This window comes from Antennarius striatus, chromosome 3 (assembly GCF_040054535.1).
Source record: "Antennarius striatus isolate MH-2024 chromosome 3, ASM4005453v1, whole genome shotgun sequence".
Taxonomy (NCBI): Eukaryota; Metazoa; Chordata; class Actinopteri; order Lophiiformes; family Antennariidae; genus Antennarius; species Antennarius striatus.
Genome location: NC_090778.1, coordinates 4,412,750 through 4,438,996, shown reverse-complemented (window position 1 = coordinate 4,438,996; position 26,247 = coordinate 4,412,750). Strand labels below are relative to the sequence as shown.

The window sequence follows — 26,247 nt, the reverse complement described above, 5'->3', positions numbered from 1 at the left end:
CAACCCTGTCACCTAACAACTATGACAAAACATTGTTGTCATGGTTGTGACAACCTCGATTAATCTGCTTCTAGGTGGTTTTTCAGGTTGAGGTTTTCTGTTTTTTGTCTCCACAGAATAAAACATCCTGAAAGCAAATCATAAATATCCTATGTGATCCTTCTCTGACTCATCAGTGGCCTGCAGTGTGTTCAGATCACCTTTTAGTTCCTGCTCAGCCTGTATGAAACTGTGAGAGAGATTGCACCAAAGACGTAGGTACCAGGAACTTTGACTTAATGGAAAATCAAAAGAAAAGAGTTGAATTGCTTTTAGCAGCAGAGCCCAGAATAAAACATTTTTTATTCTGGGCCACACTTCATTTAGGAAAACATTTTAAACAATCTTAGGATGTAAAACAGGTATATTGTTGTCTGTGCAATTGGCCAACTGACTGGCTATCGCATCTGTCTGTTAACTATATGTTCCCGTTCCCTCACAGTGCAGGGAGGCCTGCCAGGTTGCACCTGGCAACACAAGCTCACTGAATTCTGATTGGATAAAACCTCTCTAACCTAAAAATAGAACACTGACCCATTAAAAATATAATTAACTTTTATCATAAATATTATCATGATGTTGGGCCAACAGAGAAGGCCTCGCTGACACTGACTGCTCACCACTAAGAAATACAGTCGGCTTTATCCGATTATTTTCCCCTGAATGACAATGGGGCTGTCTCTCTTTCAACATTATGGAATGCGGGAAGGCCACAATAAGGGGGAACATCATCTCCATAGGATCCAGACTTAAGACACAGTCTAACAATAGAGCTAGAATTAGAAAAAGAAATAAACTAGAAAAAGAACACAAACAAAACAAACAATGGGAGGTCCTTAAATAGTTAAAAGAAGTTAGATTAAAATTGGATGAGCTCAGGTTCATAAACATAAACAATTATGATATGGGAAATAAAGCTCGTAAACTTTTAGATGCGCAAAGCCCAATCTACTCGTAAAATCTCAAGAATTAGACACCCAGAGACGAATCAGATTGAGACAAACCTGACAGAAATATCACATGCGTTTGCAAAATATTACAAAGAACTAAAGAACAAGAAGTGGAATCGAAAAAAGAAATTTTTTTGAAAACCTCTTAATATGGTTAAATCAACGGTTGAGGAGATAAATAAATTAACAGAACCAATTAGAGAATAGAAAATTAATGTCATGTGAAGAATAAACACCCTGCATTAACTTTTAATGATTGTCTTACTTAGAATAAAATCAAAGAGACATTCCAAACACAGTGATAAAATAAGAGCCACAGATTTCTCAATCACAACTGGAGCATTTTACTTCCACCACGCATTTCACACAAGGCATATTCCATCCCATATGGACTCAAGTCTTTAATAATAAATAACGCTCATTTAATTGTTGTTAAAACTTAAGCCAGCAGAGGTCGCTGTTGGCCATCATAATAAAACTGCAGGACAGTTCCAGACTCAAACGTTCTCCACTACTTAGTAACAGGTTTGATTTGAGACCTGTTATTTGAAGAACTTGACAAAAATGTAGACAATATCATTGGTTAATTGATCTGTTTAATATGAACAACTAAGGCTGAGAAACAGATCAATAATAGTCATGTCTAAAGTGAACACACATTTTAATCATCCATCCAAAAGGAACATCCATTTCTGAGCGACACAATTTGTAATTTGGCATTTATTCTGTTTTCTGCTCTTTCTGCACCAGTTGACTCAAAAAAAACAACCCCAAAAAACAAAACAAAAAACTCCACAACCAACCCACAGAAAATTAGAGAACAGAATTCTAATTTCTGTTTTTCTTCTGTCCAAAATTTAAAAGGAACTCTTAGAAAAGCAGCAGCGTGATGATGCATTGTTTGAGAATACAAAGTACTTTTTATTTACATCTATCTTTGGTGAAGGTTTCTGTCCTTGAAAGAGAGACCTTTGTAACATTACCGCTATATTAAAGAGCAGCAGAGTAATCAGTGGTACCATAACAACTGAAGACTTTTACTAATTAAGCCAGGGGCCAAAAGCTCCATAAATATATCTATAAACACAGGAAAGTCACAGTCTATCCTTGTCAGGCAAGATGCAAGAGGCCAACCGTTCCCCCTCCTGTCCTCAGGGACACTTCACCTTTACGCACATCACTATCTCCATTTCGTCAGCAAAGGAGGTGCCGTCTTCCTCTGCTATCCAACAATGGCAAAGATGATGAGTCCAATGATGATGAGTCCAGCCACCACTCCCACACCGATGAAGATATACTTCATCTTCTTGCTCTCCCATCTTTTCTTCTGCTTTACCTGGCTGGTGGTCTTCTCAAAATTTTTACTCTGCAGGACGAAAAGACAAAAAAAAAAAAAAAAGAATACGTTACTCTGTTGTTGTGTAATTACAAAGCCTTCAAACATATTGAACACAGAAAAAATACAAATGCATAACAAAAACCATCAATCTTCATATATAGACTTACAGGTCTATTTTCAGTCTACAAAGTAACTGTCAAAGGCATAAATCTATTTCCTGTTTGCGTGTGCGATAAAGATTTCCACACTTATTGTCTCTAGAGTTTATATTCGATCTGTGAATGACAAAAATCCATTAGGGTGTCAACTAGTAGTCCCTCTGTTACAAGTTATATCACAAAGCACTTGACATGACATAGACAAACACCTCTTAAATTCAGGTTCAAGCAGGACCGACAGCAGCACTCAAGGGAACCTCACAAACTGGATCCCATAATAAAACACAGAGCTGCACAAATAAAAATCTGCATTTAAATAATTACAAGACATTACACAGCAGTCGTATTCTCACTTGATGAGAATTGTTGTCATATTAGGAGCTTAATCACAGATCATGTAAACATTCATCCGGTTCAATGCCAACCTTCAAATCCTGCCAACATGGTTTGATCAACATTAATTATCAAGCTAACATCATTTTTTGAAAATGGTTAAAGAAGACTGTACAAAATTCTTGTGTGCTCAACATCCAATGTGCTGTAAGGTGTCAGATCTGACATATTTTTTTACTTTTCTTTCAAGAATTCTGAATTTGTACGTTTAAGATAACAGTATTTATTTAATGTTCTGACCATGATCAGTTTTCTTTGAAAGAATAAACTGTTCAGAATGTGTAAAGTTGTACACAAGAGTATTTATCAAGACGAGCAAAGAATGAATCGGAATAAAGTTGACTTGACTTGCTTCACCCCGAACGAGACACCAGCTCATCGTGGGGTCACATGCAGAGTAGATCCAGAAGATTTAAAAGTACTGTTCCTAAACTTTGTTTAGAGTCATCAGTCAGCCTTTTCATTCATGAGAGCTTTGAAAAGTGACACACAGACCACTGGGGAAATGTGGGAATGAGGTGACCTCCTTGTTGACCCCAGGATGGACGTTTGCCTGGTGGCATGTCCTGGTCCCACTCCTCTTCAGCAGGGAGACCAGTTTGTTTCATTCATCTTAAAAAACAATAGGAAATACCTTTCTATGTATAGCACCATAAAACACAATCAGGATGTAAATGTACATTTGTTTTCCTCCCTAGCTCCACCTAAGGCGTATTTATAGCCTTCAATATGACATTTCCTAGTTTTAACCGCCTGTTGAATGGGAGTTTATGCACCATCTGCTCTCGTCCTTCACCTTATCAAAACAACCCAGATGCTTCTACTGAGAGTTCTAAAATAAAACCAGGCTACCTTTGCCAGCAGCTCCTCGGCTCTACCCTCCAAGTCGTCCAGTTTTCCAGATCGCTCATTGGCCTTGTTCAGGTTGTCCTGCATGATGACCGTCACCTCCTCCACATCCTCCTGGGCCTGCTGCAGGCGGCTCTTCCCATTCTCCTGTCCAGTCGACACACAGGAGGGCTCAGGAGTCAAACATAATCAGTCATTCTGGACTTTTTTTGGGGGGAAGTTACATGCTCACATTGTTTGAACTTTCCTGTCATGAAAGAAAGATGGTAATGAGTAATAGTCCTGTCTCAACGTAAACACCCAGCATCAGCTTTTTGTTTCTTGGGAAAAACCTGCAGGCAGGAAGCTAGTTAGCATGACGAGTCACTGAATTCATATTGTAACGCACCCAGAAATAACAAGGAACTTAATTTAGCATGTAGAGCTAGATTATGGTAACTAGTTCACCTCCTGACTACTGCCGAGGCGCCCTTGAGCAAGGCACCGCCCCCTACATGCTGCTCATAGGGCGCACCACAGAGGAGTTAACATTGTCAGTCGACAATGTTGGACAGAGGGTGTCTGGAGCTCAATCCAGGCGGCTTGTGGTCCAGCAGGTTTCCAGGAGGACTAACCTAACCTAACCTACGCTTCTGATGGAGATCAGTGAAGCTCACTGTCTTCTAAACACAGCAACATCCCTGCTTTCAGAACATCATCCGAACGTGAGACCAGCGTACTTTCATTCTTCTTTAGCAATGCAACAAGTTGATGAGTAATGAAAGGAATAAAGCTAAGTAGAAAAGGTTTTGTCAGATCGTGAAGGATGGGTTCTGGTGTTCTCTACATCTTTAAGAGCAGTTGGAGTTGGAAAGGAAATCTGTGGCAGGATATTCAGAGCAGTTTAAGTATCCGCCTTCACCTTTGCACTGTGAGCCACGACGGGAGAACAGGAAACCAACGGACAGAACGAATCAAATTGTCTCTGAGCATCTTGATTTCAAACACTACCATCTGTCTGCAGACCTGCGGCACCCTCCAGGTTTGCAGAAGAGCCCCCGTAATGTCAGTGAGTGTTGGAAACCGACTGAAAGCCTTGCTGCCACGTCTGGTCCAACAGTTCCAAGTTGAACAATAGTGTTTTTTAAATTAAGCTGGCGGCATCTTGACACAGGAACTGCTGCCCATTCCAATTCCCCTCCTTGCTTCCTTCCTTCCTTTCCTCCCTCTCTCCTGCCTACAATAACATACCTGAAGTATCCAAGGACACCACATCCACATCATGTAATACCATGTTTACTGTTGGGCAGTGTTGCAACCATCCCATTCGAAGAGTGGAGACTGTATGTGGACTTCATGTAACACATGTAACGGGCCTTCATTCGTGTTTAAGAAGAACATCTGTGAAGGTTACTTAGACATAAGTTCAAAGGTCATTACATCCTGCTTCAATGGGTGATGTATTGTAATTGTCAGCGTTCGTGTGTTCGTCCGTTAGTCCACCAAATATCTTCGCAACTGTTGCAGATAGAAAATGAAACAAAAAGCGCATCGCTCGGGCAGCAAAGGGGATGAACGTGAGATGATGACCTTTAGAAAACTAGGTCAAGGTCAACTTTTGTACACTCAGGAACTGGATAAAATAGAAAGATCTACTGCTACTGCTTTGATATGAACGTATGTCAAAGCACCAGCTTTGATCTTTGACCTATGCAAGTACGTCAGGGTAAAATTTTGGAAATAAGGGGTGTTGAGGGATGTTGCAGTCTGTATTGGTTCTACTTCAAAGAGATTATGATCTCACTTGTTTGCCAGTAAGAGTATATGGATTACACTGAGGGGATTTCCACGACACTTAGTAGGAAGGTGGTTCTCTTTCTTGGATTTTTTGGGAAAAGCATGAATCATGATAAAAAAAATTGGTGCGCAAAGTTTCGTGATGTCCTAACTATGAAATAAAAAATCCAATCACTATCCTGTCACCATCCTTGAATGATAGTGACAGATGGATGGGGCTGGATCTCGTTCTACTGGATGTTGTTCTACTGGGGGTCATCCTAGTGGATGACTTTATTTCTAGTAGAGTAAAAGGATCTCTAATGGGAGACAGATGACATTACAACTCTTTTATTAAACCTGATCTGTTGGATTCTATTGACACATTAAAAACATGAACTAAAACAGATCCACTTCTAACCTTGTAACTATACATTTATAACTATAGAAAAAACAGATTGTGATTCCTGCACTTGTTTAGCGTGCTGTCACCCTGCCACCTTGCCCCAGTTCCAGTGCCCATATGGGGGTGGACTCTCCAAAGCGCCGGGTTAAAGCAGCAGCGTCTACCGGGTCTTCTGTTATTCTATATCATCCTGATAACACACGGATTTCGTCCGGGGGGGGTTAAAGTTCACTCACCATGTGTTAATGTGTTAAAGTTGACTCACCATGTGTTAAAGTTGACTCACCATGTGTAGCCGTGCGTCTTGTCGGGTTTACGTCGGTCCAGAGCACCAAGCGAACAGCTCCAGTCAACTTTAGAAACAGGATTAAAAAAAAACAGCACTGGGGTTTAAAATCTGCCTCTTCGTTGAACGTGGAGACGGGTTCCTGTAGTGTTCCGATGATCGGTTCGGGTTCGGGTGCGCCCCCGGTGCTCCCAGTCCTCCGAGCGGCGGTCGGACCTCAGGCGGCTGGACTTCGCACGGTGTCGATGTGGTGCGTTCAGGGCCGTCAGGACTTCTCAAGTACAAAGTGGGAGGAACGTGACATCGACGAGTCCGGTCTTGTTTCCGGCTTCAACAAGTCGAGCGCGTATTTCTCCGTTTCCCGTAACGAGCAACCTTCGGGCCTACGTGTTATCTACTTTTAAGAATTAATTTACGACACGACACAGTGATTATTATACTGTATACGCTGTACCCATGCACGTCAAGTACAACCGTGAATGCAAGATTTTGTATTAGTATTTTATTTAAATTCCTCCTTCACTGCTTATGTAACAAGCCGGAACAAATCTAGTGTTGACATCCAGTGTTGTAATCTTGTATTTATATGATGTAACTGCAGAAGAGTGCACAATATGCCCTTCTCTGATATCTTGCACAATATACCCTTTTTCTGATTTCAATTAATGTTGGTTAAAAAAAAAATCGATATCTTTATTGGAATAACGAATGTTATCAGTGCATACTTTATGAATGCGGCAGATACTAAGGTTCTGATTGTGGAGTGAGAATTCTTCAATAATGATCATTTTAAAAATATTTAAAAGTATTTATGAAGCACTTGACACAGTGACACAGTTTGACTGTATCACAACATTCAGGGGTCGCAACATTCAGCGAAAGTTTCACTGAAAGTGAAACATCCTCGCATACAATTTATGTTCCCTTAAAATTCCTTTTCAAATTACGAGGGTGCTTGAACGCATCAGTACGCAGGCTCTTCGGTGACATTTCATTATCTCTATTATCCAGAAGGGAACCCGCAACACACCACAGACGGCCGCACTGGAAACACACCCTCCATCCTGTCAAGATGTCTGCTGAGGTCTGCTAGTGTTCTTCAGGACATTTTGTGCAGTTTGGTCACTGGGTGTTGTCTAAGAAAGTGAAAGCTGGTCCACCTTGTGAGAAATATGTGTAATACTCACATGATACTCCCTCAGGGATTCACAAAAGTGGCTCTAGTACTAAGTAAATTTGTATTGAGATCATTACACTAGATTGTACTCTGTTACCACAGTATTCTGTTACATCTCTTTGGAAGAAGCAGAAGTGTTATTAAAAATAGAACAGAATAGAATAGCCTTTACTGTCATTGTATCAAATACTACACATTAAATACAACAAGATTAGAGTGCTGCTCCTTAGGCATCTTTACAATAATGAAATAATTAAAATAAAAGACAGAAATATACACAAAATCGATCCCGCAGAAATGACAACAACTAAGCAAAAGAAGTTTCTTTTTTTTCCTCGCCACATGTCACATTTATAGTGGCGGTATTTCACATGAAGTACGGCAGACAGAAATATTTTGCTGTTGCACATGATTGAGGGAGGTGATAGTGATGATTGCACACTTGGGAAGTTTTATTTGTTTTTTGTTTTTTTTTACTGTTTATTGTGCTGATAACTTTGGGGAAGAAGTTACCCTGAATCTGCTGGTTCCGGCTTTTGTGTGACCTGTAGCGCTGGCCAGAGTGCAAAAGGTCAAAGAGGTGGTGACCAGGATGACTGGACCCATCATGGTCTCTGATTACAGAGACAATCTAGATACAAATAAGAGACCGAGATACACAAACATACAGCATATGATGCCAGATTAACTCACAACTGGGCAGCAAAAAATGATGTGCGTAGAAAGAGGAGGAAGTAGGATAACTCAAATAATTTTTTTCTAAACCTTTAGGGCATAAACTGATGTCTTCACATGAATTCTCAAAACCCCCTAATGGTTCAGGTTGTTGATGGAATGAATAACCCGCGCTTCTTGTCAAAAACCTTGAATGTAGGCATGAAAGAATGGATGTAAAAGCATTAAATGCTCTTAATGCCATAATCGTGTCCTATATTAGCTGTTGTGCTTTCATATACAGTATTTTGACATTATTATATCAAATATTATTTAAAGGTTTATGACGTAATACTCCTGTTGGGACTTGAACTGCACATGAGAGAAGCCCTACAGGATATGAAACTAGATCTGGAAGCAATACGGATGCATGGATGGGGAAAATGGATGTCTTTATTTAGCTGAATTGGTTTTGTTTAAGATAAAGAGATATGAGAATTAAGAAATGTTAAAATATTAGTTTTATTTGCCAGCCATGATACTCACTGAAGAATTGAGTCCTTATATATTTGCCTTATAGGTGATGTTGTCTGTTGTACCTATAACAGAAAAGGGGGATGGTCCTTAAAGCAGAATCTGTAACGTAGACCTGATGAATCATGACTATTGTACATGAATGAAAAGCTTTGATTCAGAAAACACCATTCAAATCATTGGCTTGGAGTGATGTGACTCATGTAATACACACAGCGCTATTACACTATTGAATGGGGAAACTTTCACTTTCACTTAGTCCACCACAACAGATGTTATTTTACGCTGAAATTACAAGAGTTCAAGGCTATAGTCTAGTATTATGTCGTACGATATTCAAACTTATGATAATAATAATAATGTGCATTTTGTTCAGTGTTACATCTGTAGTGTAGGGTTTTCGTATACTGATATACTGTGATTCACACTATTTAACTGCACTAAAAATACTACACCTATTGTGAGTACTCTACTGTGTGCTAGTATTCATTACATTTGTATTTAGCACTGTAATATTGGCATGAATAATACTGGCATGAATATACAGCAACTATAATATATACAACCACACTATACTGCACCACACTGCACTATTTTATTCTATTCTGTTCGATTGTATTCTATTCTATCGTATTCTATTCTGTTTTTTTCTATTCTGTTCTGTTCTATTCTATTCTCTTCTATACTATATACTGCACTATACTATACTGTGTCATAATACAATAATAAATAAAAATACTATGCATACTGGACAATACAAAGGAATGTAGAGGTTACTGCAGTGTAGTTTTAGTACAGAAGCATACATTATGATGTAATGTTGACTTTCATCAGATGCTGATGTACTTCACATTTACAAATCTTACTATTCATCACCACGGAGACTGGAGAATGGAATCTTTTAGCATTTTTCTGACGGAGGCAGCACACGGGACTTTGTTAGGTCCGAACCCAACAAAAGGCTTCTTCTGGGAAATGCTGCACAAAAACAAAGGGTATATTCAGTATGTTGATACTCTCCTTCACATCACTGTCTAACACTGGTCAATGGGTGTCAGACTCACAACCATATGACTGCAGCAGCGCGAGGCCGCGCCCGTTTCCCGTCAGTGAAACAGACAAATTGTCAGTAATTGTTTGCCTCTCTAAGAGGCTGTTGTTCCTAAAAAACAACCAGTCACCAAAACTGCTCATTCACTCTGATTGGTTGCAGAGGTTCATTGTTGTTGAGACAACAGGCACGGTGAGCCTGCTATGACCTGTTCTACAGGTGCTATGACCTGTTCTACAGGTCATAGCAAATCCTTAAACCAAACCTTTTACTGTAGTTCTTCTGCTTCTCTGAAATGACATGAATGCATCATGAGTATTTACTGGATATACTGTATTTATATGTCACTGTTGTCCAGAAAAAACAAAGGTAGGCCTTCATCATTTGAAGTATTTGTCTTGTTAATGTGACAGGTGGAATAAAGGATATCATCATATATAACTGATAAAAGCCCAACAAGAAAGTTTCAAGTTAAAAATTGATTTTATATCAGATTTAATTGCCGGACATTAAAGTTTCATCTTTGTCTCACACATGCATAAGCAGGGAAGGCATTCTTGGCCTGATTTATGGACACCCTGTTTATCTGTTACAGAATCAGAATCTTTAATTCAACGAATTCTTCACAGCATTCAAACTAATATAACTCACTTTTGGGTTCAAGTTTGCACAATTACAAGTCCGGTACAGCAATTACGGTTTTAGACACACAAAAAAATAAAGTTCATATTTTCACTACTATGTCATCAGTCTGCTTACTACATTCTGAAAGAGCTGGCATTAATTATTTGGATAAGACAAATGTTGGGGCATTTTTCAACTGATAGAAATCTATCCTGGTGATACTAGTAATGCAATGTATGTAATTATTCAAACTGAGATTTAATTTAGACTCGCTGACTTAACACCTACATTTTTGCTATTATGTTTATTATATTGAAAATGTGATTAAACTGCACAGAAACTAGAAGTGTGAGAAACTGCATCTTAGTGACTTCCCCAATTTGACCAAAAGCTGATTGGAACCTCATGTGATGCAGAAGGGGAATCCCTCAGTCCTCTTTCCTCTGAACTCAGATCATTTCAACTCTCTGTCTCCATCTGCTGTGGGTGACACAAATAGCATCAACAAAGAACGTAAATAATACACCACGTTACATATCAGAGCAATGAAAAACATTTATTAATGTGACAAACCGTGGGGAATAAATATTCAATGCAGCGAGACGGTGTGAAAGGTCTCTAAAGACAAAAATTAAACCCTAAGTGACAAGACAGTAGAAGAATATTTCTTTCTGTATAACTTTTAATCGACTTTTCACCTCAAACCTCACCTGGTCTTAATATCTTTATTCACCTAAAGCACGGGTCGGCAACCCAAAATGTTCAAAGAGCCATATTGGACCAAAAAAAGTCAAATTTAATTTGTCTAGAGCCACAAAAAAATTAAAGCCTTATATTTAATTTTTATACAAGCCTTATATGAAGGTGACAGGCTGTAAATGTATATTAGCTATATCAGCCTACTATGTATGTACGTTTATTTATTTGACAGGGGCATAACAATCACATTGCTCATTGCCCAGTTGCAAAACTCGTAGATGCGTCATTTACAGTGTGTTAGCACGAGTGCTGATTTTCACCACTTGTCCATGGGAGACTTTTCTATCAAAAGGACTAAGCAGGCTACAAATACATAAGGTTTACAATTCACATGTTTTTGGTCCACGGGAACATGGAGAGGCTGGAAGTGATCTCCTTCAGCTGGGCGAAGGAACACGCCTCCCCCAGGACCAGAGTGTGGGAACAGCCCATCAACAGGTGACCCTGGAGGTTTGTTTGTTGACTCAGTGTAAGAGAGTGTGGAGGTCTTGTGTCTTCAAATGCTGAACTTGTTTTGTGTCATAACAGCTCAGCAGCAGGAATGCAGAGCGTGGCTGAGCTGAGATGAACATTATCGCTGGTGTATATTTAACCATGACGGAGACAGCGGTGTTCTTATCTCCAGTAACCTTTCCCTTCAGGGGGAGGTTTGAAACTCAACAGATCAGGACATTTCACATGTTGAAAGTGAGTTGAGATTAAAGGATTTCAATCATTTCTTTGACTTTGACTATCGATTATGATCAAAAACCCCATTCACACACAAAAAACCCCCCAATACTTTGAATTGATAAAAAGTGAAGTCCTCAGCATCATCTTAATCACCAACAAAATCAAAAAGATTTTCAGTATTGTTCTCATCTTCTGTAGAAAATCTCTATAATGTCCTCATTTGTGTATTTTTCCTCTGCTTTGTGCAATAAAATCTACACACCAGATATTACTTCTCCAATGCTCCAGAATTGTTTCTAATTTCTCCTTTCCCACTTTTTTTTAAACATAGGTTATAAAATTAACATTTTTCTGTGTTTATTTGTTGATTTATATACTAAAAACCTTTATTTCCAACTACAATTAATGTCATGCTTCCTCCTCCATTCCCGCTGTGTCTATATATGCGTATCGTAGTGTATCCATTAATAATATTACACAGTGTGGGTTTGAGCCATGACTCTTGAATGCAAATGATACCTGGTTCCATGTCTAAATTGTCTAAATTGCATTCATATGATGAGAACTTGGACATTTCTGTGTGAGAATGACCTACTGGTTGATGTCTGCTCTGAACTACTCTGAATTTTCTACACAATGATTTGTAGTAGTAGTAGTAGTAGTATATATATATATATATATATATATATATATATATATATATATATATATATATATATATATATACACACATACACACAATATACAATATATGCTGTATATTGGATCAGCTTATGATTAAGCACATATTATCAACAACAACAATTGGCTGTTATGAATCAAATTGATCCATTAATGATTAAGCTAAGAAATATCCAATATGACTTAACACTGCTCAATGAACCTCTGCCTAATTGATGTACCCCCCCATGTGTCTAAGAGTATTGCAAATATATAGTCCTGAGGAAAAGCCCCCCTATTTTGTTCTGAGCACTGTAAAACCAATGCATTTCACCAGAGGACACAAGATAACCTGGTATCAAATTCAACTTGACAAACAATGTGATTGCTCTATATTAAGCCAGACTTCTACTCCACGCCTCTGTCCTCTCAGTTTTGCTCTTGTTGGTTGGTAAACAGAGGCCTCAGCTATTCTTCTTGTCTTCCCTCCTTATGGTCTGTTATTAGTTAACACTGTAAACGTTAATGCTACACCAGAGTACTGCTCACAGCATGAGTCTTTCCTGGATGTGCATAAGTGAAGTGAAGATCAGGTATGTTCTTTGATATTAATGATGTTTTGATAAGACTGATAATTCTATTTCATTTTTATTATTGACAATCTTATTGTGATTAAATCTTAAACACATGCATAAACAATTACAAAAACACATTCCATTATAAAAATTTACTGTGGCACATTGTATGAACTATTGCTGGCATGAAAGTAGATATTAGTCACCTTGCAATTGATATGAATGATCTGAGATCGTATGTTTAAACTACCGGTACACAAAGTGAATATGAATGTGGAAAGCAGTTGTATGCTGCAAAAACTGAAACCTAAAAGGAAACATGTTGAGAAAACATTTTGTTCTATTTGTTTTTCTTCCACATTAGAAGAAATTTCTTCTCACAAAGCATTTATTTGTTTTTGTCTTCAACAGCAGGTTGAAACCAGAATTATCCAAATATTTTAGTAAATTAGTCATTGACATTAGCTTCTTTGATTATTTCAAAATTTCTATTTATCATAAATAATACATTTAATTTATTCATTTATGAAGATCAGATCACAGTTTATTAATTGATCCCAGAACAGATCCTTTTAGAAAGTAATAAATGTTGTTTGTTCGTCTGACTGACCTTTTAAAACCTTTAAAGAAGACCTGACCGCTAACTTTAAACTTGTTCACCTTAGAAAGTGTCAGAGAAAAGGGTTTATCACTTAATTCAAGGTGGAAGGATTCTTGGCCTCATGACTCAATGTTGTCACACCAAACAGTGACGTTCTATAAACATTCACATAGCAGTAGCTTCATTTGTTTTGTATCTACATGACTAAAGGATAATTGTACAACTGTCACTTGAACCAATTCAGTATGTAACTATGGCAATGAATGTGTCTGCTCTAAAAGGTATTGCAAAAATAATTTCAAAGGATGAATCGTTCCTGTGTAAGCTGCTTGAAAAGTATGGTGACAGCTCTCATCTTTCTGTGCTGGGTAAGTTTTTCCACATCTACATACGCTGTATGATGTCACGTTTAACCACTGGTGTGTCCTGAACGGCCTGTTGGCCACTACAGTAAATGTCTTCTGGTCACGATTAGACTTAGTATAGATGATGCCATCCATCCATCTTCAACTGCCTATCCGGGGCCGGGTCGTGGGGGTAACAGTCTCAGCAGGGATGCCCATACTTTCCTTTCCCCAGACACTTCTTTCAGCTCTTTCGGGGGTCTCTCGAGGTGTTCCCAGGACAGCAGAGAGAGAGAGCATAGTCCCTCCAATGTGTCCTCGGTCTTCTTTGAGATCTCCTCCTGGTAGGACATGCCCAGAACACCTCCCCAGGGAGGTTTCCAGGAGGCATCTGGAACAGACGCCCAAGTCACCTCAGCTGGATCCACTTGATATGGAGGAGAAGCGGCTCTACTCCGAGCTCCTCCTTGGTCACTGAGCTACTCACCGTATCTCTAAGGGTGCACCCAGCCACTCTACAAAAGAAACTTATGTATTGTAATTGTCAGTGTTTGAGTGGCTGCCCCTCCATCCATCCGTCAGCTCGTCCATCTTCACAACCGTTGCGGATAGAAAGATGAAAGAAAAAGCACATTACTCGGGCGGCAAAGGGGATGAAAACTAGCTGATGACCTTGAGAAAACGAGGTCCTGGACCTGGAGAGGGCAGACGACCTTTTTGCTGCTCATAACCATTGCTGGATTTGAAATGCAAGCTTTCTTCATACAGGGATTGGACTGCCCTCAGAAAAGGGCCCCGAACCCCATACTCTTGAAGCACTCCCCACAAGATACCACGAGACACATGATTGAATACCTTTTCCAGATCCACAAAGAACAAATGGACTGGTTGGGCAAAACCTCAGAACCCTCGAGCACTTGATGGAGAACGTAGAGCTGGTCCAGTACTCCATGATTGGGATGAAAACTGCATTGTTCCTCCTGAATTCTCCTCTGGATTAGACTTTCCTCAGGAGTCTGAGGAGTGTGATCCCCCTATAGTTGGAACACACTCTATGGTCTCCCTTTTTACCTGTCAGCTGCCTCCGGAATCCCACAATGCAACCAGATTTGCAGCAGCCGCTTCAACAATGGAGGTGGAGAAAACGGTCCGCTCTGACTCAAGTCCCCAGCCGCCTGCGGGATCTGGGAGAAGCTCTCCCTGAGGTGGGAGTTGAAGACCTCGCTGACCTAGGGTAGCACTAACATTCCTCAAAACACAATTGGGCCTCCCGAGTCTGTCCGGCCTCCTGCCTTACCAGTGGATCCAGCTCACCACCAGGTGGTCATCAGTTGACAACCCTGCCCCCCTGTTCACCCGAGTGTCCAAGACACACGGTTGAAGGTCCGATGATTCAACAACAAAGTCGATCATCAACCCCCGGCCTAGGGTGTCCTGGTGCCATGTGCACTTATGGACATGCCTGTGCTTGAACAAGGTGTGTTCAAGTGCCCCTGAAACAGACACAACAGTAGTAGGTCGTCTGAGTGCTCCTTTGAATGATCCATTGTGCAAAAGATACTTTTTTATGCTTTTCCAACAAAAAACCTGTCCTGTCTACTAATGCCCCAGGCATGAGGAATAAACTGCAGTCCAACTATGTCATCACATTACCACACACAAACACATGAACACATACAAATTGCCAAATAAGTGGCAAATTCATTTTAGTTTCCTGGTATTGAGTAGAGAGATAAGTGAATTGTGGCTTTTAAATAAGATTATTGTAGTGCAGTAAGATTTAAGTCCCATATCCAGGCTAATGGCATGTCTCCTGTCTCCTATGTCTTGGAGTTGTGTGGTGCATTTGTTATAGCACTTGGGGAGTTCCAGATGATACACTCCAGGTTTGCATCCCTCATCATTTCATTCTGGCCCATCTACCCTGCCAACACTCTGGTGGTCACAGGTACTATTGTCACCTGTGTGTGTTTTTTGGGAGTGTTAGGTGGCATGAAGGAGAACCGCTGCATGCTGATCACTGTGAGTATGAAGCATATTATTTATTATAACATGATTTACTTTTTTTTCTGTTGAATAGATAATTAGAAGTGCATCAGAAAATACACCCAACATGGCAAACACCCAATCTGATTAACAACAGTGTTGTTTAAATTTCCAATAATTGATTCACTAAAAATTCTGCAGTCTCTGGGCAGTTTGTTAAATGGGAGACAGCGCAGGTATAAAAAAAAAATGTGTTTACAAATTTTGCAAAATACATGTGAGAATAATTAAAATATATACTGAATTTATCAAAGAATTATACATTTATAGAAGGCTTATATTGTCTGGCTTATCTTCCAACTTTTTAAACTTGATTTTCTGATTATAGTTTTTCATCCTGTTGCTCATTCTAATGTTGGTGGAGCTGGCCATGGCCTGTGTGTTCCTAGTTTACAGCAGAGAGGTAAGCTGCTTTACATGTAGTCTGTACAACAGTACAGTGTGTGTGTGTATATATATATGTATATATATATACACACACACACACACACACACACACACACTGAATTCTTTACTGAGAGTTGTGCTTCTATCAATTAATGACTGATGTAATGAACCTCTTCACATTTCCACAGGACTTTATTTAAACTACTTGGTCAGTATGTAGAACTGTGTTTAAAACCTGTCTGTTATGCAGATTGACACATACTTTGAGGGAGACCTTATGCGTAGCCTGGAGACATACAGACAGTCCAGTGAAGAAGAAAACAGGACCCTTAAAGATGACTTTGATGCTGTCCAACATTTGGTAAAACATGATTAAACTGCACTCGAACTACTTCGTCTTTGCTTGGTGTTCTCTCTCTCTTACTTATATACTGTATATATGTGTTCTTCTTATGTCTGCATGGGTTCTCTGGGTTTTCCAGCTTCCTCCAACCTCCACAAACATGCACTTCAGACATATTGGCCAGTCTCAAATTGCCTCTAGGTATGAGTCAGTGTGTTAGGCGCGTAGCTGGTATTGAAAATGAATGAATGAATTATATATAGTATTGCATTTTAATCTGGATGGAAACAGATGCTTCTAGGGCAAGATTACATAGATGCACACTTTTAAGGAGATTCTTTAATTTTGTTTCACAACATGAAATTAAAAAAAGCTTAATTTGCTTGATATATTTTTATGCAGTTTAGGTGCTGTGGAGTTCATGGCATGGAAGACTGGAAAGATAACATTCCAATCTCATGTTGTTCCGTGGACCCCTGTGACATCTCCATACATGACCACTGGCAAGAGGTTACTCCTCTCGATTCATCATTGCAAAAACTCAGAGTTTTATACACACACACATATGTATAAACATGTATGTATACATATATGCATTTTGTATTTCAGGGTTGCGCTGTGAAACTCCGGAACTGGTTCGCCAGAAATTATGTTAGCACAGGCGCAGGCGTTGTCACAATGTTTATCATACAGGTAAAGTATATTCAGGTTTCAAGCATATTTCAACCCTTTGAACAAAGTTTCAAATATATTACACTAAGTGATGTACAGGACTAGCAGGAGATTAATAAAACAGAAGAGACACTGCTGCAGGTTGGCACTGTCAACAACTTGAACATAGGCTCATTGCATTATTGCAGCACAGGAACAAACGCGAGAAGTAAAAGCAGGTGAGAACTTGATGTAGCTGTAGGCATCTCTGTGGGGATGTGAGAAAGAATCTGTGTTCAGGACCTGAGGCGCTGCGTTGAGGGCGTCTGGCACTTCACATAGTGTCAAGAGTCATGATGCACTTGTCATCTCCACATATCATTGTGAAAATGGTCAGGTTAGTTATTTTTAAAAAACATGACTGCCAGGTTTCAGGGTCAGAATGTAATCTCCATTGAAGGCTGGTTGCTATGAGACAGGATGGCAGGTTGGATGCTAAGTGGCAGGGGTCAAGGATTCAAGCTAGTTTAATTTAGTCTAGTTTTAAGATATTACTTGTGCACAGCGATTAGTGTTCTAAAAACTGCAGATAAAATTTTGCCTAGCTGTACTTTAAAGCCGGAACAGTCTACCATCTATATTTCAATTTATCTTCCTATATTTTACAATATTATCTTCTTTTATGTATTGGGAAAAATGAGATAGTAGTTAACCTTTTTTTTTTCTTCTTGTCTCCTCTGTTACAGTTAATTTGTCTTTGTATAACCATCCCTCTTACTTGCCACATTCATCGGCGTGGACTGGGTTACCAATGAAGGACAACCACTTTATTCTGCAATTCCCAGTAACATTCAGCACTCTGAAAGGCTCTACTCCTGCAGGAAGCTGACTATTGATTGTTCAGAATCTAAATTATCACTATGGATGATGCCATGTGATAGAAATACACACTTGGTTGTTAAATAAGTGATAACATCAATACGTACTAACCCTAGGAAAAAACACACGACTACTCCCTTCTACCTAATAATCTGTGATAAATCAATGTTAGAGAGCTGCTGCCTATCATCACAGTTAAAACCTTATCTATTTATTTTTGTGCTATATCATTTTCATCCTTTGCTCTAATTATCGTTTCATCATGTGATCATATGACTTAATTTTAACGTTACTTTTTTTTTTTTTTAGCAAAAAGCAAGATGATTGTTAAGCTATTAGTACTATTTTACTATGGTCAATAAATTCAGTCATATTTGACTCCAATGATTTGTTTTTGTTCAATTCATGGTTTCTCTTAGACACTTTCATTTCCAAGCTTGAAGTCATTGTAACATAAAACATTCTCCTTAACTTAAAATACATCAAAAACATCTTCTACTTGTGGTGTCCACATTTCTTTTCTGACCATGTTTATGATAGTTACCAGTCAAATTTCACTTTTCTTAAAACTAATCTTAAAACTAATCATATGTGTAGGGCTGCTTCATTAGTAAATCCAATGAATTTAGTCATAATTCAGCATTAATCTGCCCACAGCTGCCGTTGCTGTGCTGTAGATTTTATTGGAAACAACAGACTTTGTAAGAACTTTAGTGTTTCTCTGTTTACAATCCATATTCAATAATGTACAATTGTACAGAAGGTAGCAAAACAAGAAAAAATGAAATTAAATATATCAATAAATATAAACAATATAAACATAAATTAGACGATCATCAAAAAGATCAGAAAACGAAGAATGTGAAGACACAGAACTCCCCCCAGCCATTGTTTTCCTATTCTTACATAAACATTATGATAAAAGTATATTTTCTTATCATCTGAAATATGAAACACTTTTCCTAAAATATGTCTTTAATTTTTCTTATTTTGTGAGCAATAATAATTTCACTTCACTCATGTTTTTTGGTGGTTTTGCTCGCTTCCTCCCTCTTTTCCTGTTATTTACATCATGTTTATGTTTCCCTCCCCACTGTCTCAGGATGCAGGATGGGGGCCTTGGACAACGTCAAAGTACTTATTTTTATTATAGGGGTTGCACAACTGCTCTTAGCCTGGCCCATAACCCAGAACTGTGTCCGTGAACCTTATCACGTCATTGGTTGGAGACCTGTCAATTACTGAATTGTGATGCAAAATAATATAGAAAACAATATCATTGGTCTAATTAATTAGATTAGATAAGGTCTAATATTAGATTTATTTAATGTTTATATCAAATTTTATTTTATGCGCTGCATAGATTTTCTTGTGCACTGAGAACGTGCAAGCGGTGCACAATTGCACAGCTTAGAGGGAACGTTGCTTGTGAGTCTGTACATGAAATACAGAACAAAACCGTTTTTAAATAAAGATGTACAGGAATTGTGTCAGGGTTATGATGGAACAAAACTTAATTTAAACTTCAACGCTTTACCTCCTGAACAGACCATCCAACATGGGTGTGATTTGATAACTCGAAACTCATTTGACTGTTTTCAAAAAACACACTGACTGGTTTTACTTCGAACTTAGCCTACTGACTTCAAAATACTTGATATCGGACTCGAGGTCAACAAGAAAATTTTCAATTATTTAAAATTTAAATTTAACTCTGTTTCTTGAAGAAATTATGTCAACATCATGGGTCAAAAACAACAACAACAACCTGATAAACCTTCCAAGTGACTTAAATTAATGCTAGGTTGAAATTTTGTATCAAAATTCTGTAATCAAAAAAATACTAATACTATATTGCCTTTTTCTATGGCTTCTGCATGTGCTTACAGCTTTTGTCTGTCTTTTGTTGCAGAGGGTTAGGGTGGATATACAGACATATCAACTCAATTCTTCTCTCTTCATTGCCATTTAATTAATTCATTTAGTGAGCTTAAAAAAACCTTGACAAGAACTTGCCTGTTTTTAGAAACTAAAGCTACCGGTACTTAGAAGATTTTTTTTTTAATGACCATCAGCACAAATCAGTCTGATTTGTGCTGGTGGTTTTTTGCGGCCTGTGGTATTTCTTATAATGTGGCCAAGTCATGTGGTCTAAAAATAGAAAATGCTGATGTAATGGTTATGTAAGCTCAGGTCACAATTGTTGTCACTGGCCATATGCACACCAAGGTTCAATTGTTAGTGATGGTCAATGAAAAAAAATCAGCCAGGCTTTCAAATAACCTCTTTTGTCCAGCTAGATTCTTGTGTATGCTGGGTCATGGTAATGATATATGCGCATGTGTACTAACTAGAGTGTGCAACTAATTTCCCTGCTGGGATTAATTCAGTATATAAAAAAAAATCAAATTAAATGACTCATTTCAGGGGATTTGTGATACCTAAAATCATTTATTCACCATTTCCCAGTTGCTTTTTCCATTGATGTTTATGTGATGATCCCAGAAATTACAACATCCCATACCACATTTGAATCCCTTCAGTCTTCTTGGCCATCCATGTTCTGTCAATATAACCACCGACACCTTATAAACTGAACAGTTCACATACTGTATGCTTGAAGTGCTGTAATATCAAAGGAGTCCCTCAACTCTGCAGCGTCTTCATAATAAGGCTGCTGGGTGGGGCGTTGGTGAATATTGTTCCCACAAAAATATGTGTCCCCCACAAAGCATGTCGGATTACTCTGCAACAACCAAGGTCCTCGATCTGAAAGCCCAGGTGACGATATCTCTCATCCGTCTCAAACAGGGTGTTGTTTGTATACGAGCCAAAGAACTGGGGAAAAGAACCAACATGCATCAAAGAGTAATTTGATTATTATTGGTTTACCCAGCAAACAGATTATCAGTGTCTCAGTGCAATGCATGCATGAAACCTCAATTTTAAAGTAATACTGGGGAATCTTTAGACTCAGTATGTTGCTGACACCGTCACTAACATGATCGTTCTTGAGCACCTGGGTTAGGGAGTAGAATGGGATTAAACAACACTACAACAGAAAAGGAATGGTTTTTAACTGACATTTAACAAATGATAAACAGGACATGAGATTTATAGCAGAATATGGTTGCTCTAGCTTTCCTTTAATAAAGATGTGTCACTCTTTTAAATACATTACCTAATGGGTAAAAACTCATTATTTTAATCTAGTCATACAAGTGTTCCTTTGACATCACTAACTGTGGAATCTTACCGCTAAGCCTGATGTGGGATCGATAAAGTCAGCCCAGTATCCTTCTTTGTGCAGGATGGAGCAGATCTCCTTTGCTCCTTCAAAAAACTGCAGAGGAAAAGATTCAGACCACTAAGTGACTTCATTTTGACTTCACCTATCTTCTGCTATCCATGTATGATACATGCATAAAACTCTAGTGATCAAACTACTCTTCAGACTTAAAAGCTCCATGATTGTCTTTTTTGATTTTGGCCTATTAGCATGTTTAAGGTGCAGATTGCCGTACCTGAAACCCAGACCTGGATAAGTGGTTTAAAAAAAAGGTATGAGCGAACAAACAAACTTTAAGAAAGGAGAACTGACAGAAAGAATAAAATAAACAAAATAAAAAGCATTATAAATACTCCATATATTCTCACACAACAATGCACCTTTTCAAGCAACTGCTCTCTCTCCTCTTCGACATCAGTGCACCACGATGTCATATCATTCTGGGTCTTTTGGGTCACCGTCACCACCATCATATCACACAATGGAGCCTCAGGAAACATGGACTGGAAATCTATCATCACATTATCAGGAGTCATGTAACTTTTATTTGAACATGTTTTCTGCTCTGTCAGCTTGGTTTTAAAATAACTATTTGATTGTACAATTTCCAGGAAAGCCACAGTAATAACACAAAACATTCAGAAAATGTTGACTTATGGATTTTACTAAAACATTTTAATTTGAAAGTGATCAGTTTATATATATATATATATATATATATATATATATATATATATATATATATATATATATAAACACACACACTATGTCATTCTGCATAGAAATACAGTGTTAAATGCCACACCTTTCTTCAGAAGTTCAGGGCAGGACTGAATGGCACATTCCACAGTGGAGGTGTCGAAATACTGTTGCGCTCCATTGACATTTGGAGATGGAACTGTGTCATCTTGCTCCTGGAACACACAAAAATAACTGTCAGAACAGGTAGACAAAATGTAAGGAAGAAAGCCAGCAATTCAGAAAATGGCTCTTGTTCTCCACAGTTTTAGACACTCATTAGTCCTATTAGTACATGGGTTTTGGTCTTTGTCGCACACGGATACAATTATTCTTACTCACATTATTAAGTTATTATTAAGTTAAGTTATTATTAAGTTTTATTCAACTTGACATGACTTGACTCACATGTCATATGTTGGATGAAGTGACGCTATTTATAACACCACTGTCCTAAATCTGGTGTATGCCCAGAACACATATTCATGTGGTAATGCAGCCTGCTGGCAACAAGATATCTGTATCTGTAACAAGATATGTGTATCTTGAATGAAAAATCGTATATCACGTGCACGAAAATGTGATTGTGATCTCTTAATTACTTGAACATATATTGAGGAAAAAAACCATCAATGAACAGACTGACTGTGACAACGAAGTTTTGATCATATTTTGTATTTAAATGTATAGCGGGGGTAGGTCCGGTCAAGTATTACAAGGGCATTCTTACACACTCAATCCACATACTCCGATCACATGTTTAGGACAACTCTCATTGTTTACTGGTTTTCCTAAACTTTTGAGTGTTTCTTGCCTCACAATGTTTTTTTATTGTCTTTATTGTCGAGCAAGGATTTTTAGTTCAGTACCTACGGCTACTTTGACACGGTGTGATGTCAATATGGTCAATGAGCTATTGTAGTACAGAGACAAGTAAACATGAATTATGTGGAGCGGGTGGCATTGTCATCAATAAATCAATAAGATGTTTAACATGATAATGCCTTCAGGGTGAGCCATTATCTAATACAGCATATTAAGATTGGAAAAAGAACAGTTAAAATAACAATTCCATGTTTGATGGGGAAAAAAAGAAAGCTGTCTACTGTGTCTGCTTTATTATGTTTTCATCTAGTTCTTCATTCTTAAATTCTCCTTTATCTGTGCATGCGTGTGTGTGTGTGTGTGTGTGTGTGTGTGTGTGTGTGTGTGTGTGTGTGTGTGTGTGTGTGTGTGTCTCACAAGGCTGGGAATGAGTGATGAATTCACTTCTTGATTTCTGCCTGGATTATTTCACATGCAAGGTTTAGTCTTCACTGAGAAAGTAGCTCCACAATTAACGCAGTAAATAAACCGTTGACTGTTTATTACTATTTATTATTATATTATTACATAATAAAAAATCAGAGTGAGGAACAAGAGAAAAATGAGAGAGAAATACGTATTAAAGAAGTTACTAAAAGTTTAAAAGCACTAAAGCTAGCCCATAAGTTTCTTTCCACGTGACCCATGTGCACCACATCAACAGGGTGTGTAGCTGGTGTTGACAGCGGGAGCTCATTAACATTTAATGGCAAACCCATTCAAACATATCATTTTGAAACGGTGCTCATTTCATCAATTTTCAAAAGAATATACCAAGGACCACGGATCAATTTGAGGCAAGACATCTCAAATACAGTGTAGTTGGACATCTGGCAGCTGTGTGAAATTCATTATAGAGAGTATGGTAAGGGACATTTGAGAATAGGAAATTCAAAAATATCAATAAAAATGGAACAGAGTTTGTGATGACCTGGGGATAAAACGTGTTGACATAAATGATCTCAAATACAATTTTTTGTGGCTACTGTATATAATACTGGAGCTGTGCTCCACCGTAACCTGTATGTCCTTTTTAAGTAGTAGTAGTAGCAGTAGTAGTAGCAGACGATAACACTTACACAGAATTTGTCCATAATCTGGGTTAGCATGAATTTCTGTCTCTCTGTGCCAGACAGAGAGTGAGGCGTGTTCTTTTCATACAGTCCTTTCAGGTGTGAGTCAAATCCAACATTACCAGGCAGCTGGAAGTGTTGGTCAAGCGTTTCCACCGGCCCCTTGCTCTCATCAGACAAAACTGTCCGGAGTCCTGCGCCAGAAGCAAATCAGTATCAGTACACAACGTTTGATGAAGAAGGTTTTTCAGAAAATACTTAATACCTAAAATATTTAATGTAAAGTACCTGACACACCCAATTCGGAGGGGGTAATGTTGAGCTTATCAGAACCAGAGGATCTACCAGCATAAGACACTGTGGCTCCAGTCACACGATTCACCAACACGTGAAGCCCTGGGAGGTAAGTGACCAGCCTGCCTCTCCCGCAAAACACCTGAATACGTGTACAGACACACAGGCCAAAAGACAAGATGCAAAGCATGTAGAAATTAGAGAAATATGACTAATGTCACATATTTGATTGTACAGTTTAGGGATAAGACTGAAATGAAATATTAAGAATTTACTGTTTTCACCTGAGCCACAACTTGTAATCCTGTAATAAAAGCTGATTTCATTTTATTCATTTCCAAAATAAGCAATCGACAGGCCTTTTTTTGGTTGACGACAAGCCATGAGCTTAGAATCGGAACAGCTGAACATTCAAATTTAAACATGAAATCTAAACATTGAACTTTCTGTGATGTTTTCCAGGATAAGAAACACATTTCTTCACTGGACGTGTCAGCATCATAAAGTAAATCCACCGGAGACAGAACACAGGCCAGAAGCCTCTTACCGTAGCGTTGGCCATCTCCTGTACCTGTTGCTTTGCAGTACTTAGCTGAGATTCTGTGTAAGTACATGAAAATACAATCAGAAACTACTCAACACTTATATTGTCACATAATGTTAAATGATTTAGTGTCCATTAGTTAACCTTAACTGATATATGGTATTCTTGTGTAATTAATGCATGATTGTATTTGAGTGGAGGGTAGATTATTAAAATATATCTATTTATCTATCTATCCTAACACCACAAACAACACAGCTGTTACTATTTACAGTTGTAATACAGTACTTTGTCACAAGGTTTATTTTTAAATAGTGTTAGCGACCTGTAAACAGTCTAAATGACTGCTGTCCCCCCCCCCCCGACGCTCAACAGTGATAACAAGTCATCTTCAGACCCTCGACACAATCTTCTTCTTTCATATTCATCTCTCAGGAATCGCTGCTACTAAACCTGGTTCCCTTCATATTGAATAGTTCTACCCCGTTTAACATTAGACAGACAACCACAAGTCCACCTTATAGCTGTGTTGTTACTCGCTCAATTACTCGAATTGTTTGAAAAGTATTGACAGGAGAACACCTACTTCCAGTATCCACCATGAAAGCATAACCTTGAATGTGTTGCTGTTTACTTCTTGTGTCTTTTAGCGGTCGTCAATTAGCTTCTATGGCCTTTACTGCCACCTACTGGACCGGAGTGTCAAAGCTGTATCCCGATGACTGCAGCTTTATTTTTAAATAATTTATTTTAATTTTACAAAGTAGAACAGCAGGAACAAGACCATAATAATAATAATAATAATAATAATAATAAAATAATAATAATAATAATAATAATAATAATAATAATAATAATAATAATAATAATAATAAAAAATAATAATAATATTAATAATAATAATAATAATAATTATTATTATTATTTCGTAACAAAAACAGAGAGGGAGGGTAAAAATTTTGAGGTACAGGGACTTTGAAAGTTCTCTCAGGAAATTTACTCTCTCTGAAGGTGGTAAATTTATGTTATATTTTAATGACCCGGAGTCCATTTAACGAGGCAGCGTTAATAAACCCTGAGTAAAACCTGTGGCTCTTGGTTGACTTACCCTGAGGCTGTAAACCCAGGGTTTGTGGTTTCACAAAAGTTGCTCAGGAATAGTTTTATCAACCCAGGATAAGTTCACCCAGAGATTAGCAGGTGCAACACAACTCTAATTAACATTTATGGCAAACCCATTCAAACATATAATTTTGAAACGGTGCTAATTTCATCAATTTTCAAAAGAATATACCAAGGACTACGGATCAATT

General features: G+C 38.2%; 3 protein-coding genes across 7 annotated transcripts; 1 reads left to right on the top strand and 2 right to left on the bottom strand.

Moving 5' to 3' along the window:
* Nucleotides 1-1,313: 1,313 nt before the first annotated feature.
* Nucleotides 1,314-6,443, bottom strand: vamp5 (vesicle-associated membrane protein 5). Of its 2 annotated transcripts, none has more exons than XM_068310010.1 (3): nucleotides 6,155-6,443; nucleotides 3,732-3,875; nucleotides 1,314-2,355 (listed from the first exon to the last, which is right to left on the bottom strand). In XM_068310010.1, exons 1-3 carry the CDS (start codon nucleotides 6,155-6,157, stop codon nucleotides 2,212-2,214), a joined length of 291 nt encoding a protein of 96 aa, XP_068166111.1. In that variant the 5' UTR covers nucleotides 6,158-6,443; the 3' UTR covers nucleotides 1,314-2,211. The 2 variants fall into 2 exon arrangements, with proteins under 2 accessions (XP_068166111.1, XP_068166110.1); XM_068310009.1 differs by having other exon boundaries at nucleotides 1,327-2,355; nucleotides 6,176-6,439.
* A 6,312-nt stretch (nucleotides 6,444-12,755) lies between these two features.
* LOC137592720 (leukocyte surface antigen CD53-like) lies at nucleotides 12,756-18,580 on the top strand. 3 transcript variants are annotated; one of them, XR_011035037.1, is made up of 9 exons: nucleotides 12,756-12,899; nucleotides 13,764-13,850; nucleotides 15,660-15,848; nucleotides 16,201-16,275; nucleotides 16,510-16,620; nucleotides 16,742-16,803; nucleotides 17,005-17,112; nucleotides 17,212-17,295; nucleotides 18,000-18,580. XR_011035037.1 is itself a non-coding variant. In XM_068311071.1 (8 exons), the coding sequence occupies exons 2-8, from the start codon at nucleotides 13,788-13,790 to the stop codon at nucleotides 18,066-18,068; spliced, it is 699 nt and encodes a 232-aa protein (XP_068167172.1). In that variant the 5' UTR covers nucleotides 12,756-12,899; nucleotides 13,764-13,787; the 3' UTR covers nucleotides 18,069-18,560. The 3 variants fall into 3 exon arrangements, 2 of the variants coding, with proteins under 2 accessions (XP_068167172.1, XP_068167173.1); XM_068311071.1 differs by lacking the exon at nucleotides 16,742-16,803 and having other exon boundaries at nucleotides 18,000-18,560; XM_068311072.1 differs by lacking the exon at nucleotides 16,742-16,803 and having other exon boundaries at nucleotides 12,757-12,899; nucleotides 15,682-15,848; nucleotides 18,000-18,564.
* Nucleotides 18,581-18,819: 239 nt separating this feature from the next.
* On the bottom strand, nucleotides 18,820-25,576 carry mmadhcb (metabolism of cobalamin associated Db). 2 transcript variants are annotated; one of them, XM_068311869.1, is made up of 8 exons: nucleotides 25,521-25,576; nucleotides 24,938-24,990; nucleotides 24,394-24,532; nucleotides 24,103-24,290; nucleotides 22,227-22,335; nucleotides 21,802-21,932; nucleotides 21,389-21,475; nucleotides 18,820-20,970 (listed from the first exon to the last, which is right to left on the bottom strand). In XM_068311869.1, the coding sequence occupies exons 1-8, from the start codon at nucleotides 25,534-25,536 to the stop codon at nucleotides 20,779-20,781; spliced, it is 915 nt and encodes a 304-aa protein (XP_068167970.1). In that variant the 5' UTR covers nucleotides 25,537-25,576; the 3' UTR covers nucleotides 18,820-20,778. The 2 variants fall into 2 exon arrangements, with proteins under 2 accessions (XP_068167970.1, XP_068167969.1); XM_068311868.1 differs by having other exon boundaries at nucleotides 18,828-20,970; nucleotides 24,385-24,532.
* Between the last annotated feature and the right edge of the window lie 671 nt (nucleotides 25,577-26,247).

Excerpts from the sequence above, each read along its gene's own strand:
- vamp5 (XM_068310010.1), bottom strand. Across the intron at positions 2,356-3,731 it reads CCGAGGAGCTGCTGGCAAAG|AGTAAAAATTTTGAGAAGAC; the intron begins GTAGCCTGGTTT and ends TTCGTCCTGCAG.
- LOC137592720 (XM_068311071.1), top strand. The coding sequence starts at position 13,788 with ATGAATCGTTCCTGTGTAAGCTGCTTGAAAAGTATGGTGACAGCTCTC. Across the intron at positions 13,851-15,659 it reads CTCTCATCTTTCTGTGCTGG|TTGTGTGGTGCATTTGTTAT; the intron begins GTAAGTTTTTCC and ends TATGTCTTGGAG. Across the intron at positions 17,113-17,211 it reads TACATGACCACTGGCAAGAG|GGTTGCGCTGTGAAACTCCG; the intron begins GTTACTCCTCTC and ends TTTGTATTTCAG.
- mmadhcb (XM_068311868.1), bottom strand. Across the intron at positions 24,291-24,384 it reads CTCCGAATTGGGTGTGTCAG|GACTCCGGACAGTTTTGTCT; the intron begins GTACTTTACATT and ends CTTCTGGCGCAG. Across the intron at positions 22,336-24,102 it reads AGATTATGGACAAATTCTGT|GAGCAAGATGACACAGTTCC; the intron begins GTAAGTGTTATC and ends TGTGTGTTCCAG.